Raw genomic sequence first — 13439 nt, 5'->3', positions numbered from 1 at the left:
TTAGAAAAGCTGGACGTGCACAAGTCCATGGGGCCGGACGAATTGCATCCGAGAGTGCTGAAGGAATTGGCGGCTGTGATTGCAGAGCCCTTGGCCATTATCTTTGAAAACTCGTGGCGAACGGGGGAAGTCCCGGATGACTGGAAAAAGGCTAATGTAGTGCCCATCTTTAAAAAAGGGAAGAAGGAGGATCCTGGGAACTACAGGCCGGTCAGCCTCACCTCAGTCCCTGGAAAAATCATGGAGCAGGTCCTCAAAGAATCAATCCTGAAGCACTTAGAGGAGAGGAAAGTGATCAGGAACAGTCAGCATGGATTCACCAAGGGAAGGTCATGCCTGACTAATCTAATCGCCTTTTATGATGAGATTACTGGTTCTGTGGATGAAGGGAAAGCAGTGGATGTATTGTTTCTTGACTTTAGCAAAGCTTTTGACACGGTCTCCCACAGCATTCTTGTCAGCAAGTTAAGGAAGTATGGGCTGGATGAATGCACTATAAGGTGGGTAGAAAGCTGGCTAGATTGTCGGGCTCAACGGGTAGTGATCAATGGCTCCATGTCTAGTTGGCAGCCGGTGTCAAGTGGAGTGCCCCAGGGGTCGGTCCTGGGGCCCGTTTTGTTCAATATCTTCATAAATGATCTGGAGGATGGTGTGGATTGCACTCTCAGCAAATTTGCGGATGATACTAAACTGGGAGGAGTGGTAGATACGCTGGAGGGGAGGGATAGGATACAGAAGGACCTAGACAAATTGGAGGATTGGGCCAAAAGAAATCTAATGAGGTTCAATAAGGATAAGTGCAGGGTCCTGCACTTAGGATGGAAGAATCCAATGCACCGCTACAGACTAGGGACCGAATGGCTCGGCAGCAGTTCTGCGGAAAAGGACCTAGGGGTGACAGTGGACGAGAAGCTGGATATGAGTCAGCAGTGTGCCCTTGTTGCCAAGAAGGCCAATGGCATTTTGGGATGTATAAGTAGGGGCATAGCGAGCAGATCGAGGGACGTGATCGTTCCCCTCTATTCGACACTGGTGAGGCCTCATCTGGAGTACTGTGTCCAGTTTTGGGCCCCACACTACAGGAAGGATGTGGATAAATTGGAAAGAGTACAACGAAGGGCAACGAAAATGATTAGGGGTCTAGAGCACATGACTTATGAGGAGAGGCTGAGGGAGCTGGGATTGTTTAGTCTGCAGAAGAGAAGAATGAGGGGGGATTTGATAGCTGCTTTCAACTACCTGAAAGGGGGTTTCAAAGAGGATGGCTCTAGACTGTTCTCAATGGTAGCAGATGACAGAACGAGGAGTAATGGTCTCAAGTTGCAATGGGGGAGGTTTAGATTGGATATTAGGAAAAACTTTTTCACTAAGAGGGTGGTGAAACACTGGAATGCGTTACCTAGGGAGGTGGTAGAATCTCCTTCCTTAGAGGTTTTTAAGGTCAGGCTTGACAAAGCCCTGGCTGGGATGATTTAACTGGGACTTGGTCCTGCTTTGAGCAGGGGGTTGGACTAGATGACCTTCTGGGGTCCCTTCCAACCCTGATATTCTATGATTCTATTCTATGATTCTATGACTTCAGTGGTTTTATTTTTTTACACATCAGCACCACCAATGGGCACCAACCATGTAGGCAGACAGAAGAATGAATATGGAGGGCATAAAGTAAGTTGGACTTCAAAGATTTTTTTATTCCATACTGCACACATCTCTACCTATTGGAAAGATAGGCCATGTCCTCTATAGCTTAACTTAAAAATAATAAAATAAGACATGACTTCTCTAGCACTTTTCTTCTCAAAGCACTGAATATTTTATACAGTAAACTGATGCACAGAGATTACAGGACTAGGACTGAGGTCTACTAACTCCTTATCCAGTGCTCTATCCACAGCAATGTGCTGCTTCTCATCAAAGCAAAGTGAAAAATATTACTGTTCACAGCATCATGGTGCAGATTAATCTGAATCAATTAAAAAAAAGACATTACAATGAAATCTTTACCTCCATTTGAGTCTGCATGGAAGATTTGGTGGGGGGTGCACAGGGTAGCAGAAGAAAAAAGGTTCTGCAAAACCACCAATTATTATTTGGTACATTGAGTATTATTAGCCTTAGCAATATAACTTATTTAAAACAGTTAATGATTTAAAAGTAATGAATAAAAAAAGTTTGAATTCTTTAAATCTGCATGAAAGAGTCCAAGAGGAATTATCTAATGATTTTCACTGCATATTTTATAAGATGCGTGATATTTTATTCATTGGTAAATGCAAATACAACAATTAGGAATAATTAGCATTTTTGCACAGAGTGTTATCTAACAAGTTAAAATACACATACAAATCTTCATTTAAAATTCTGTGCCTTTACAATTTTCCCCCTCTGATTTAGATCTTTTCCACTTAACGCAAGTGCTGCAGAATTCCTGCATGAAACTTCATGGGGGCTTTTAACTTTGATATCTTATTTCTTCTCCTCCTCCCTGCATTTTTCACTCATCTTCCTTTTCAATTTCCTTTTGAGCATGCCTTTGTCAGATAAATCTAGAATAAACTTTCAGGAAACTTCTGTATTTCATCTTCTTCCACCATATTTCCCTGTCATTCCAAAACTATTGTGTGCAATGAAAGCGACTTAAAAGCTAAACTTTCTCCTGCAAATCTTATTGCAATCAGTTTACAATTACCTAAAATGACAGCATTTACTTTTATACAGGAAGACTTTGGTATAGTTTTAATACTATACATACGTACTGTAGTTACTAGGTTATCTTTGCTTATACTGAGGAAGTGTTATCTTTTTTTCCAGTGCTCACCACTTCTCCGACAATTCACACTGTACTTTCTGCGTCATGCCAACTTCTGTTCCAAAGCAAGTTGAAGGCTCAAAAACAACCACCACCACCAATTTCCCCCGTTTCAGCATCACAAAATGACACAACATTGCCACAGTTCTGAGTCTCTCCTCTTACCAGAATTTATATTCATCACCTGAATTCTTCTCCATGTCATTATCAGCCTAAAATGCTACTCTGGGTCATCTGGCATTTAAATAGAAAAGTAATAACAGTCCAAGTCATAGGCACTATTACTAATTGTGGTCTTTTCTGAACCATGCCAATCTCCCTCTCCAAAAACGGGGGATGAGAACAGAGGCCATTTCCTCTCTCCCTCTTCATTTAAGTTATCACCTTCTCCCTTGTCAGATTAAAAACCATTACACCTTTACTCTAACAGGCAGGATGGGAGACAACTATTTCCTTATCTGCACCCTCTAGGTTAATCTACTCTAGGATGCTGAAAACTGGTCAACAATTTTCATAATTTATGGATTACTTCAGTCCAACCTCAACTGGTATAGACAATGGCATGGCCGCTAGCATAATGTAATTGTTTCAACACTTGTCAGAAATGACTTGCTAGACTTTCCTCATTCCACGTGGTCCCTTTCATGCTTTCTGCAACACTGGTCAGTAACAGCTTGAACCACTCTACATTAGCAGCCAAGTCATATGCAGCATTAGTGAAGACTATCAAGAGCCCTTTTTTAGTAACTGTGACCTGCAATGGGTTGCTTTCCTAGCTGTTGATGGACTTTATATGGGGGGTGGAGGTAGCTTGAGGACCAAGATGCAACACAATAGGGAGATCAGGATGTCAACATGCAAGAATCCGATAGGAGGATATTCCTTGAAGTGCATATGGACTTTGGAAGCATCCTGCCAGTTTCACTAGCTCAGATGACCATCATCTCCTTCTAATGTCCAAAACTTCAATGGGTTTAAAAAAAAAATAATGACATTCTATGTTTTCAAGAGCACAAGGTAACTAACTTTATTGAACTCTTGCATTACATGGCCTGATGGCATTTGGCATATTAAGACTTTCCATATATCAATATTAGTTAATCTGTAGATCTTATTAGCATGATGTAAATGAATTTTCTGGTTTTAGAATCCCCCCTCCCCCCCGCTTTTTACCAATAATAAACCCTGTTTCCATTTAACATAATAAATCTATAGCCCAAAATCCATCAGGAATGTTTCAGACATTGCCCCTGCCCACAATTTGCAACACCAAAAACATAACCTTTCTGGTCTTTTAGTATTTAATATTTTAGGGTAAGTTGTCTTTTGGCAAATTTTAATCATAAAACCAAAAACCATTATAACCCATAGCAAGATAAATTTTGTCTGTCTTAAAACATATTATTTTCTCAATGCCACTGTTAAAAAAAATTTAATTTACTACAATAAGGTGAAACAACTGAACACAATGATCAACAGTACAAACAGCTGGAAAAGACTAATTAGTAAACACATTTTTAAAAGCCTCCCAATAAATTCTACAAGCTGTCACAGCAGATAATGTAAATTCAATCCTTTTTCTGGGGAGTAAACCAACAACTTAAAAAAAGTCACTTCTTGCCAATACCACATGCTTTATTAGGTGAGAGAGGGGAAGAGAACCTTTGTTCATTAAGTTAAAGGAACCTTAGTTGGTATATTTACACAGGAACATTCTCAGTCAAAAGAGATTCCCCCTCCCCCCCCCACAGGGTATTTTCAGAGATAGTACTATGAGAATAAAGACTACATCTATAACTAGTCATTTGAAAGCATGCATACATAGTATCAACGTTTGACATGTTAGATATATGTTAAAAAGCCGTTTGAAATAGGATGCTTATTTGTTTAGCTGTATACAGTATGAAAACCTTGAAGCACTTTAAGCAGCCACTAAGACACTAAAAGCAGTCACATAAGTCTTTTGAGTAAATCATACTCCATCAGCTATGGGCCTGATCCAAAGCCTACTGGAGTCAAAGTACAGACTCCTGTGATTTCAGTAGGCTTTGGATCAGGCCCTACGTGACTGCAAAGAAACACACTTCAGAAAGTAGGTTTCAGAGTAGCAGCCGTGTTAGTCTGTATTCGCAAAAAGAAAAGGAGTACTTGTGGCACCTTAGCGACTAACAAATTTATTAGAGCATAAGCTTTCGTGAGCTACAGCTCACTGAGCTGTAGCTCACGAAAGCTTATGCTCTAATAAATTTGTTACTTCAGAAAGCAGTGACTCCTAATGGCAAATATGTCCTTAGAAGACAACAACAAGCCATAATCTATGCCACAGAAGTTTTTCCCCTTTAAGAATAGTGTAATTAGTGTTAGAAATACATTATAGGGACCCAAAAGGGTGTAACAGTGCTAAGCTCTTGGAAGAGAATTTCAACAATAATGCATATAAATAAAGACATTAAATATGTAGTGTACAATATATTTTGGAGACTCACAGATATTATTAAAACATACTAGCTGCTAAACATATGCTATGTACTTCATAGCATTGTTAAAAAGAGCTACCCTGGCAAATTATAGTGAAGTGTAGAACAGAAAATGGAAGACTTTTTTGATCTACTGAAATACTTGTTTTTTCATATCATCAGGTGCTTGTTTATTTCCTGTACCATAGAAAACAGATTTTCACAAATATGAAATATTTTGGGACTACAATATTAATGTACAATACATCATTGTTATCAAGGGCTATATTAATCACAAGATCAGTCATGGTACCTATTTAACAATTACTACATAGGTGCAGAAACATGGGCACAGAAAGCAATAAAAAGTAAAGGTTTGTATGCAAAATGCTAGGGCTTATGTTGATATACTGTATCAGTGAGAAATGTCTGAGCTTATTATGAAGTATAGAAAACAAGTTCTATACCAAGGAGATTTGCACAAAACTTTACTTACAAAGCTAAAGGCACACCCATCAAGGGGGCTGATCAGATTCTTATACTGGCACAGATCTCCATAGTATACAAATTCCTTGTGGTGGTACCACACAGACTTTCTATTAAGCAAATCCTGAGATGCAGCTATGTAAACTTCTATAATAGTTTTTTTCACTTTTCCCACATAATTTTTTTTTGGGGGGGGGGTGAGGGGGGTATTTGAAGGATGTCCTAAGATCTTAACAGAAAAAACATGCCTCTACTGAACATACAAGTTGTCCCTCTATTGTTAAAAATTTATATTGCATTCGTGTCTTACATTCCATCAACAAGGTTGGGACCCCACTGTGCACTTGACTACCATATAGTACATGACAGTCCCTGCTACAAAGAGCTTGCAGTCTAAAAGCTTTGGTACATTATTGTTTTTATAAAATTCTGTTATTTAAAAAAAACCTGCAAGACACAAATTAGTGTTTTGAACTTTCCACTTGATATGGAAAAAGTCAGGAGCATGCTATTGGATATTATTGAGAGAGATACAATATATAGTAACCTTGACCTCATTTGCATACTTCAATCTTACTGGTTAACGTAGTGCTATAGTTGTACTGCACTATTCGTTAAAGTCCCATTGTAATGACATTTTACACCTGCACTCTTGCACGATAAAGATTTTATTTGCTACCTGACCTAGAGGGCTTTGCTTCATTTGATTCAGGCATGTGTTTGTGTATTTATACATTATATAAACACATGTACATACAGAGATATTACTATGCACATACACCAAGATAAAGAAGTGAGCACTTATTACAAAATATAAGACCCTTGGCAGAAGATAGGAACCATACACAAATCTTGCAGTAGACTAGAAATGCCACCTAATCCCTGCTTAATTAAAGGCACCATTCTAAACTCCTGTTGTATTTAGGGAGTAAAGAGTGCGGGACGACTGATGTATGAGGAAAATAGCAGGCAGTATGGCTAATCTCAAAGACTTTGGAGCTTTCGAGCTACATAAATCAGAGCCACTTTTTGAATAGCCTCATAAAACACAGTATCATCGCCATTCTGCTCACGTCTTTCGAGTTCTTCCTACAGCATACAGATCATTAGGAAACTTCTAAGCAATCAAGTAATGTGAGTCTGATGAAATTACTCAATCAATGCATAGGCTCAGAGAAGCAACATAACACAGAACTGCATAATTTTGACATGTCATATCCCCCTCTTTTTATATAGGGGTAAGGATAATTACAGTAGAGGTGATCCATTTCAACATTTTCACAAGCATGCTTAATGCAGTCTTTCTGAACTGCCAACTCCTCTTTATAATATTTAGCCAGCAGAAACATATTAACTATGAACAGCCCTATCAATATTCAGAGGAACATATTTTGGAAAATAGAGTGATTTTCCCTAAAAATAATCGTACAATACAACTAGAATAATTAAAAGGGTGTTAGTTTGGAAGACAAAAATTAATCCGTTTTCCATAACGCAAAAAACTCCCCACACCACCACCAATTTATTAATCACAGTTTGTTAATTCTAGGTACCTGTTTGTGTTGTGGTAATCTGCTGAGCTGTCTGATAGGATAGTTACACATTCAGAAATACAACCTTTTTATGGTAAGTGTATCACATACTCAACATGCAGTCAAGTGAGGCCATTAGTGCACTATAATGAGTATATACAACCCTAAAGGTATTTTAGTTCTATTTCTTTTCAAGATTCACCCCCCTCCCCCAACCTCCCTGTACATGGGCTCTCTATATTAGAAATATTTTCCACTTGAACATGTGGAACATGTTAACATTATAAAATTATGACAGTAGCTTATTCTGCTCATTGTCTGAGGGCATCTGTATTACATCTCTGTGTTACTTTTACTCCAGAATTTAAACATTTCCTTCTCTTCTTTAGCTTTGAAAATCCCATCCACAAGTATTAGAATAATTTGTTGATTGATTTTCTCTCCCATCCTTTATTGTTATTTAAAATATTAAAACTAAAAAAACATGCCATCTCAAATTGACAATGGCTTTTCATTATTCTTGCTTAAATATATTATATGTAACTTAATATTACCTATACATGGAAAAAATTAAATTAGGGTTTCACAAAACCTAGCACAGAAAATTAAGTGTCATTTTGGGTATTACTATGAGAACCTTTGAGTTCTACAGGATTGCTTGTTTTAGTTGATGACCTATTAGACATTAAAGTATTAGTAATTGCAGGTCATTTATTTTCAATTTTGAATTATAAACGATTTAGAGCTATGTGTAACCATTATAAATTTGCCAGTATCATGGCAACATAAAACAGTCTATAAAAAGAGCTAATCCCCTTGTTAAATGTACTAATTGTCTTTCAAGTCAAATTAATTGTGTGAGAAGCAACCACTTTGGTCCCCCGCCCCTTCCACGCAGATGATTTACTGTGTTGATGCATCTACCAACCAATGGCATTTGAAAGCAAGAGGGAAGCAGTAAATACTTGTGTTGTATATGCCAGATAAATAAGTTTAAACGATAACAAATAGAAAACAATTACCGGTGCAGAGAGAAGAAAGGAGATATTTTCTCTTTCGGTACAATACCAAACAGCTACAGTACATGCAACTGATCATTTAACAAGAAGGCCTGGATAGAGTGCATTCACTTTTCCCTCATCAGGTAGATGATTGTTACACTGTAAAGAGTCACCGCAAACCCTAAGATGTTGTCTGTGAGTGATAAGCCCCTAAAAACAAAAGCACTAGGCTCAGTGACTAACAGTTTACAACCTGCAAAGAAATGAACAAGCCATTCTCTCTTTAAAAAGAGGGCATATTGCTCTGGCTCGGTAGAATACTGGAGGTTCCAGTCAAGGCTAGCTATTAGGATTGACCCCTGTAAAGTTCTGTGCCTCTGGGAATTGATAGCCGCTGGGCGCCTGGCGATCTTAAATGAAGGGTTGGACAGCTGCCCCATCGCTGTGTCACTTGTAAAGCTGTAAGTGCAAGGATGGAATGCTAAATTCGGATCTTAAATTTTCACTACTAAACACACTGCTGCACAGACAGACATGTTTACAAAGGCAACCTCAGAGAGCGGACGAGCGCCCTGGATCTAAGGGGCCTGGCACTGGAAGCCAAGAAGGGATCAGAGGCAGAACACTAGCTGTATTTCCATACCCGTAAAAGGGCACCGAGGCTCCCGCACGGCACACACCTGAGAACAAGCTCCCCTCCTCCCCCCCCCCTCCCCCGACCCCAGCAGGGGGATTGGGCTTTTGATTTTATTGCTCGCCTTGCAGGCGGGCATCCACATTTGTGTGCTCTTGTTCCGCCTGCCTGTTTGGCTTGCAGATCACTCAGCGATAGCGGGGTGAGAGATCTTCCCTCCAGGCAAACATCCTGCCCCCGGGGAAGGCAGGGGAGTGCGAGCTGTCCCCTGGAGGGGAGCATAAAATGCCCTTTAACAACAGGCACCTATTTCTAAGGGGCGTGCGCGCAAAGGAGAGGCTGGGAGGCTGTTCCCTGGCAGGCCGGGCTGTCACATTTGAGGGGGATCCTGCTGTCTCTCGTCCCCTGTGCCCCTCTCTCGTGGGGAGAAATGTGGGTTACAGCTTGAGCTTGCTGCGGACAGCGCCGTGAATAATAAGCACAGACACACACAGCACCTTCCTCCCTCCAGCTCTCTGACTCCCCGTGTGGCCATCATGCTGCCAATAGGTGGGGCCACAAGCAGCTCCTTAACCCCTTCCAGGGCAGCAGCAGCATCCCTTATTCCCCCCTAACTCCGCCACAGCGCTGGCCGAGGGAATGCCCCCCACCCGCCTCTGCTGCCCTCTCCGTGAAAACCGGGCGGGGGGGGGGGGAGGAAGAGTTAGAATTACGCCCAGCCACGCACCCCCCCCCCCCCGCCGCGGATCGGAGACGGAGCAGAGAGACGTGTGTCTGGACCCCGAGTCCCCGTCTGCACAGGAGCTGGCTCCGAATCCTTCCCGGAGCGGGCTTCGGCGGCCCCCGCTTGCCGCTGCCGCGGAGCCTCCTGCCGCCGGGATAGCAGCGGCGCCGCTTCCACTAGGGTGAGCGGTGGGGCTAAACGGAACATCTTCCCCTTGCACACACACACGGAGCGAGCTGCTTTGCCAAACCCAGCCGCTCACGTTGCCAAACCACCTGTTCCGCCGAGGAGCCGCGGGGGGTGGCTGGGGTTATTAGACTCCAGCGGGGGGACACTTTGGGGTTCCCAGATAGGGCAAATTAGTGAGTCGCGGGGAAAGGTGTGTGTGTGTGGGGGGGGGGATTCGTGCTAAGGGCAAATATAGGGGAGGGGGGATGAACTCTCCCTCTACCCCTCCTTTCCTTCGCCCCCCCAAAAACCCCCCTCCAAGCCACTAGATACGAAACCCAAGGTTTAAACACACACATCATCCCTCAAGAACCATGTATAAAGAGCAACTGTAAAGAAACAAACAAAAAGGGTGGGGGGTGAGAAGAAGAGCAAAGATCTTCATGGGAAGCAATGACAGGGAGGGTAAAAAAGGAGAGAAGGAAAGAAGATGGCAAGAAGGAAGAGAGACTGCAAAGACAGCAAGAATGAGAGAGAGACGGTTGCAAAGGAGAGCTCGAAAAAGTAACCAGCAGATGCAGCAGCCCCCTTACCTATATGTATGATTGAATCTGCAATCGCCGCTTCCCAGGTTCGAGTCCAACAGACGGCCACAACCAAAATGAGGGAGAAAACTTCCATGTCCTCCTGGGGCTTAAGGTTTTTGTTGTTGTCTTTAAAGAAAGAGCAGCAGATCTCTCTTTACAAGGAGGATAATGAAGGACAGAGCAGCAAGCCCAAGAGTTGGAGATGCCGGAACAGTGTTTAAATCCCGATTGCCTATGTACAGCTGCTAAGGGGGGGGGGCAAGCCCAGGGTTTGGGGCGCCCCTCTCCTCTGCGAGAGCCCCGCGTTACTTCGGGGGGCTTCTGGGCATCACGACCACAGCTGCTGTTAGTTCGGGCAGCGAATTCATCCAGCCCGGTTGCTTCTCTGGGCAGCAGTCGCCTCTCTCCGTCAGACCATCTCCATCCTTCCGCAGGGTCCAGGGATCCGCTCAGTCCCGGCTCCTCACAACAACTTCCAACCCACCACACACACACACACCACGCGCGCGCGCACACACACGCACACACACACACACACACAACCCTCTTGGCCCGAGAGCCCCAAACCCCGGGAGCCCGCAGCAAATAACTCGCCTTCAGTGAGGAAGGAGGAGGAGCGGGGAATCAAGTAAAGAGGAAATCCCGGTTCTAGAAGCCAGATTCCTGCAGGAAAAGCCCCCCCAGGCCAAAAAACAAAGTGAACTTCAAGGTAATGCAGATAGTAATGCAGAGATTTTCCCCCACCCCCTGCTTAAAAATTGCTTCCCACAACTGGTGGAGAAATCTGCACATCAAACCCAGCGTGCTGTGTCTGTCGCGCAAGGTAGTGGTTGGACAGGGCAGGAGACGGAGAAGCAGTGCCTGGAGCAAAGCAGAGGGAAGCCGCTGATGGTCCGCAGGATGCTTTAGAGCTCGCTTTGCTGGTGGGATGCAGAGAGAGCTGGCAGCTCCAGCACCAGCCAGCACGTTGCCTAGAAATGGATCACCTGGGAGGAGAACAGCGAGGGAGAAATAGTGTTATCAGCTAGAGAGACGGAGAAAAAGCGGGGGGGGGGGGCCTCCTCTCTAATAACCACCTCCTCCCCCTATCTGCAATACAAGGGAGAAGCAAAACAGAGCTCTCATCTTCCTTGAAATCTTCAGCCGGGACCGAGTAGAAGACAGGCAGGAGTGCATGCAGCCTAAAAATGCACCAGGGGAGGGGGAAAAAGACCTTCTGTGAAGTGCAATGCTCAGCCTTTTTTAAAAAAAATCCACCCCATTTATTTAACCTTGTAACTCCACCGCAGGTATCAAGTTCAAAGCTAGATGGACACGCCTGCTTTTCCAGTCTTTGACAACTGAGTCAGGGACATTGCTTGAAGGGGAGGGAGGGGGAAAAAAGAAAGAAAGAAAGAAAATCAGGGTCACTTGGTCGCAGAGGAATAATAAAAAAAAAGACCTAGAAAACTATTTATATTATTTTAATTATCTACAATTTTGATTGAATTCTCACAATTACTTTAAAACTGAATTGCCCTCCCCCCACAGCAGGGCCAATGTAAAAGCCATGGGAAACTTGCACTTACATAGCACTTTTCATTCTCAAAGCATTGTAAAATTCTTAACTGTTTAATCCTCATCCGCCCTTTGAGGTCAATATGTATATTATCCCCATTTCACTGTTGGAAAACAAAGGCACAGAGAGATCAAAACTTCTCTTGTGGGCATATTATTCCCCACATGCCCACTTCAGGGTTTCTTGCACTTTCCTCTGAATCGTGCTTATTGGCTCCTGTGGACTAGATGGAGAATTGTTCTGATCTAAGAGGATACATTTTACTTTCAGCATAAGCAATTTATAGTACACAATGTGGAATCTGTGTGTAAGCTTCACTCCCACGTACAGCATTGCTCTATGAACACCCCTTCTGTGTCATTTCTAGACCTCGCCTTAGCAGAGACTTTTATAACAGATAGATATTTTTGGCAAAAGTTAGCTGAAGATCACCAAATTTACTCCATGTGTGACCTGTTCAGTTCTCTAATAGAGAATAGTTACTACTTTAAATTATGAGCTCACCTTCCCTGCACCCCAACAGGCTTACTTATAGAAAGTAATCAAGAATTTAGCACAGGAAATAAAAATAAGTTCTTGACAAAAAAATCAAAGCGTTAGTGCATCTGCTAAGGAGTGAGATCATTTAAAATATGCAAGCAACTGTAGGTTTGCTTAGATCCATACTTCCACAGATGGTGATGTTCAGAAGATTTAGGGCAGGTCCAAAGTGTATTGAAGTCAATGGCATTTGTTCCATCGACTTAAATGGCCTTTGAACAGGGTCCTTAGAGGATGGCAATCATAAGTCAGTTGAAATTTTGAGATTCAAATGCAAGTAGAAAGTATGGAACTGATAGAAGAAGAAGTTATTCCTCAAGAGTGAGCAAACGATCTCACAGAATACCATTGGTATGTTACAGGCACTCCAAGCCCAGGACAGAGCTCATTAGATAGACCTGCTTTGTCAACAATAACAAAAAAGCTTTTTATTGTCTATGGCAGTTGACACACCGCATAAGCGAATGCATTGGACATTGACTTAGCTAGTAATAAATCAGAGAAACTTTAGAAGCTACTTTCCTCATTACTACTTCCCCACAAAAGAACAAAGTTCATAAGAAATGTTAATTTGCTTCAGAGGGGGTACATATAAGAGCAGTACTCTTTAATTATGTACTGTGCACAGTAGGTAAAGCAAGAAATGTAATGAAAAGCTTTGAAAAAATCATTTTAATGTGTACTTTAGGTAACATTAAGAATTCTGGTGCCTTATCTAAAAAGTCAGCTGTCCTCACTCCCTGCTTAAAACATCTAGTAAATCTATCCTAGATTAACCACAGTAAGGGCAACTTCCATTCAAGGTTGTGGTCCCGATTTAGTAAGGCAGGAGGCATAGCTTGTAGATCAACGACTCATTAGATTCTTGGCAGTATGACTCATTTTATAAACTTGTAATAAGAGAGTAATAAAGTTATTTTTTGAATGCTGATGTGAGAAAGTCA

General features: G+C 42.2%; 1 protein-coding gene across 1 annotated transcript in view; it reads right to left on the bottom strand.

Annotated features, from left to right (window-relative positions):
- The window catches only part of GRID2 (glutamate ionotropic receptor delta type subunit 2), a 1041562-nt gene extending 1029889 nt beyond the window's left edge, over positions 1-11673 (bottom strand). The window contains 1 exon segment of the mRNA XM_038399416.2: positions 10404-11673. Coding sequence (XP_038255344.1) covers positions 10404-10491 — 88 coding nt within the window. The 5' untranslated portion in view covers positions 10492-11673.
- Between the last annotated feature and the right edge of the window lie 1766 nt (positions 11674-13439).

The sequence above is a fragment of the Dermochelys coriacea genome, chromosome 4, assembly GCF_009764565.3.
Source record: "Dermochelys coriacea isolate rDerCor1 chromosome 4, rDerCor1.pri.v4, whole genome shotgun sequence".
NCBI classification, from domain to species: Eukaryota; Metazoa; Chordata; order Testudines; family Dermochelyidae; genus Dermochelys; species Dermochelys coriacea.
The sequence above is the reverse complement of the archived record's forward strand: the minus strand, read 5'-3'. Positions and strand labels throughout refer to the sequence as shown.